Source organism: Ostrinia furnacalis, unplaced genomic scaffold (assembly GCF_004193835.3).
Source record: "Ostrinia furnacalis isolate ACB-3 unplaced genomic scaffold, ASM419383v2 OfSCF2833, whole genome shotgun sequence".
NCBI lineage: Eukaryota > Metazoa > Arthropoda > Insecta > Lepidoptera > Crambidae > Ostrinia > Ostrinia furnacalis.
This window is the reverse complement of record NW_021133072.1, coordinates 244925-248483: the sequence shown is the minus strand read 5'-3', so window position 1 is coordinate 248483 and position 3559 is coordinate 244925. Positions and strand designations below refer to the sequence as shown.

Sequence of the window (3559 nt, the reverse complement as noted above, 5' to 3'; positions counted from 1 at the left end):
ATAGTATAGGTACCTACGCTGGACATATTAAATGGTAAGATCCAGACGTTACTATTTTCATGTATTTTGAAGAAAAGGTCTACAAAACACAAATACGTATAAAAATCCAGGTCACAAAAAATAACACTAATTATGCATAGAACGAAACGTTCAATCCGATTACAAGTACCACAAACTTAATGAATGTGACGAAAAATGGAACTAAAGTTATTTCTAGTAAAATTAACATATTTTGACAGCTTTGCACGGAACTAGCGCCATCGATTAGACAGATGTTGCCCGTGTGTGCACTGCTGCTGCCATTGGCTGCCATCTTCGGCTGCCACAGCACAGGATTTTTGACAAGTTGTCTGACCTTGGGCGCCCTGCGCAACATTCCGTTCCGTTTATCCGTGAATTGCCGTGAAGCCAGCCGAGTACGAAATATTGTTCTCTGTTCAGTCTCGGTTATTATCTGCTGTATGTATGTACGTAGATATTTTTGTTAAAGATTAAAGTAGTAGGTGCTTAGTGTAGTGCGTTCCGCTTGGGGCACAAAGATGCCTCTTTTCGGCAAAAAAGATTTTGGAAGAAAATCTAAAAAGGACAGCAGAGATTCGGAGAAGCCCCCATCTATCGAAGACAAATATGTAGTCAAGGATCTGTTAGGCACAGGAGCCTTTTCGGAGGTGCGTCTAATAGAAAGCAAAGAAAACGGTCAGCTATATGCGTGCAAAATTATCGATAAGAAGGCCCTGAAAGGAAAGGAAGACTCGTTAGAGAATGAAATAAGAGTGTTGAAGAGATTTAGTGAGCAGGCAAAGGGTGAGGGTGCAGAGAAGAAGATGTTTTCTCATCCAAATATTGTCCAGCTGTTGGAAACATATGAAGATAAAAATAAGGTTTATCTTGTGATGGAGTTGGTAACAGGTGGTGAATTGTTCGATCGTATCGTCGAGAAGGGTTCGTACACTGAAAAAGACGCGTCAGTCCTGATCAGACAAGTGTTGGAAGCTGTGGACTACATGCACTCTCAAGGGGTGGTGCACAGAGATTTGAAGCCTGAAAACCTGCTGTACTACAGTGCCGATGAGGACAGTAAAATTATGATCAGTGACTTTGGTTTATCCAAGATTGAGGACTCTGGGATTATGGCAACAGCTTGTGGAACCCCCGGTTATGTTGCGCCTGAAGTGTTGGCACAGAAACCGTATGGAAAGGCGGTCGATGTGTGGAGTATAGGCGTTATATCGTACATCTTGCTCTGTGGATATCCTCCATTCTATGATGAAAATGATGCAAATCTTTTTGCACAAATATTGAAAGGAGATTTTGAATTTGACTCACCATACTGGGATGACATTAGTGATTCTGCCAAGGATTTCATCCGGCATTTGATGTGTGTTGACGTTGACAAGAGGTACACATGCAAGTAAGTATTCTTCTTATTTATTATTCTCAAGTTTTATTCTAAACTTTATTTTTTTATTATAACATTATAATGCTTTTGAAATCCTCATTTAATGTTATGAGGATTTCAAAAGCCAAAGCTCTAGTTCAACAACTGCTAGGCTAGCTATATTATTTTCTCTTTATCTGCTATCATATTTCCCAAATGAAAGTTAAACAAATGCTGTAGATGTTTGGCCCGGGAAATGCTCTGCTGCGGGCCTGTACTCTGGCTTTATGCTTTAATCATGCCTTAATTTTGCAAATTTTTAAATACAGGCTATATTCTTTGAAATATTTTAAGAAAATAATGTTTATGATACAATAATATAAATCTAATTGGACCTTGCAAATTTGGATTGGATCTATCAAGCCTTACAAGGCCTCAGTATGTCCCTCGTCACACCAACACCTAAACCCTAATAATGTGTATTATTGTAGATGAAAAATAGGCACTTTGACTTGACTAAATTTTGTTATGAATTTTGCAGCAATTAGTGATAGTTTTCTGATTCATTAATCAATGTTTGTAAACAACAGATAATTTTAAATAATTACAGAATTACTTAACAGATTTTTTATAAACAAATCAAGAGATTTAAATCACTCAACTCTAGTTCCAAATCTCCATTAGTCCTAATATAGGCTTAACTCAACTAATCAAATATTAAAATGGTCATGGAGTTAAAATTAGTTTGGATTAATACAAAAGTTATTAATTCAAGCATTTTAAATTTTACAGGCAGGCTCTTGCACACCCATGGATCTCTGGAAATGCAGCCAGCAACAAGAATATCCATGGAACTGTATCCGAGCAGCTCAAAAAGAATTTCGCGAAGTCCCGCTGGAAACAGGCATACCATGCGACTACGGTGATTCGTCAAATGCAGAAGATGGCACTGAACAGCAGCAGCTCAAGCCGCAACTCTAGCGCGCAGTCCAAGCAATAGCTGCCTCAGCCGATACTCCTTTCCCCATAACAAGATACGTCTGCTTAATAAGGTACTTAATATTAACAAGTATAACATTTTAACATGACAAGTTGACTTAAAACAACTCTCCTATTAATAATGTCTGTGGCTTTTATTAAATTGATAGATGTGCCACACTAATGGAAGTTCATTGTCCAAACTGTTGACGCGCCTCTGATTTGTGTCATCGCTAAATATAATAATGACACAAATTGTATTATCAGCGCTTGAAACTTTTAATTGGAGCAGTGCTTATAAATGTTATTAAGCATAATATTTAGGTAATGAATGGAAGCATCGAACTGTTTTTAAAACATTATACCTAGTCATTCTATAATTTCTGATGGATATTGATATGACCTGTTAATAAAACTTAAAGCTACTCTAAATTTTATCTCAATTATACAACTTTACTATTTTCTTAAAAATGACTACTTACATACCATACCTAATTTTAATTAGGAACATTCTTCTTATAATGTTCAGTGGAACCTACGAATCTCATGGGAACCTTGTGTCTATGATCTGTAATAGTAGCAACATGACACTGTATCATATGTATCATAAAAAGTTATCTATCAAAATAATTTTTAAATATTCTGTACTTCACTTTTTGAATGATAACAAAATAATTAGGTAGGTTAAACAATGTTCTCTTTAAAGATACTGACTAATATATTAAGGTATGGTGATAATCACATAAAATATACTTAATTGTAAGATCTGTTTCAAAACCATTAGAGTTAAATCATAAAAATGACGAATATTTACAAATTAATGTGGTTAAAATGTATTGCAAAGTACTGTCAGTTCTGTAATATGCTCCAAGTTTGATATCAATTTGAAAGTTTTATCCTGTTGGTAACTGAAAAAAAAAACATAAAACATTAATGAAATTGCATATTAAATTCCGAGGGCATATTTCAGAAGAGGCGCGACTCAAGTCATTCATTAGGCTACAATCGGTGCAATGTAAAAGTAACCATTTCGGCAAAGTTGTATAACATGCACAACATAGTCAAATGACGTGCAACACTGCAGTGTGTGTTGATCTTCATACACGACTGATCACGTATGGATTCGCGTCATTCGCCAAGGCATTGCTACATGTAGTGCGTCAATTATTGTCAAATGAATAACTTTGTGCACTGCATGAATAT

At 35.9% G+C, this 3559-nt stretch overlaps 1 protein-coding gene across 1 annotated transcript; it reads left to right on the top strand.

Moving 5' to 3' along the window:
• Positions 1–324: 324 nt before the first annotated feature.
• Positions 325–3559, top strand: LOC114356586 (calcium/calmodulin-dependent protein kinase type 1). Its single transcript, XM_028309815.1, has 2 exons — positions 325–1411; positions 2171–3559. Exons 1-2 carry the CDS (start codon positions 540–542, stop codon positions 2376–2378), a joined length of 1080 nt encoding a protein of 359 aa, XP_028165616.1. The 5' UTR covers positions 325–539; the 3' UTR covers positions 2379–3559.

Bases quoted from the DNA above. Each gene is read 5' to 3' on its own strand.
- LOC114356586 (XM_028309815.1), top strand. From the start codon at position 540: ATGCCTCTTTTCGGCAAAAAAGATTTTGGAAGAAAATCTAAAAAGGAC. The intron at 1,412-2,170 runs GTAAGTATTCTT...TAAATTTTACAG, and splicing joins GACAAGAGGTACACATGCAA to GCAGGCTCTTGCACACCCAT.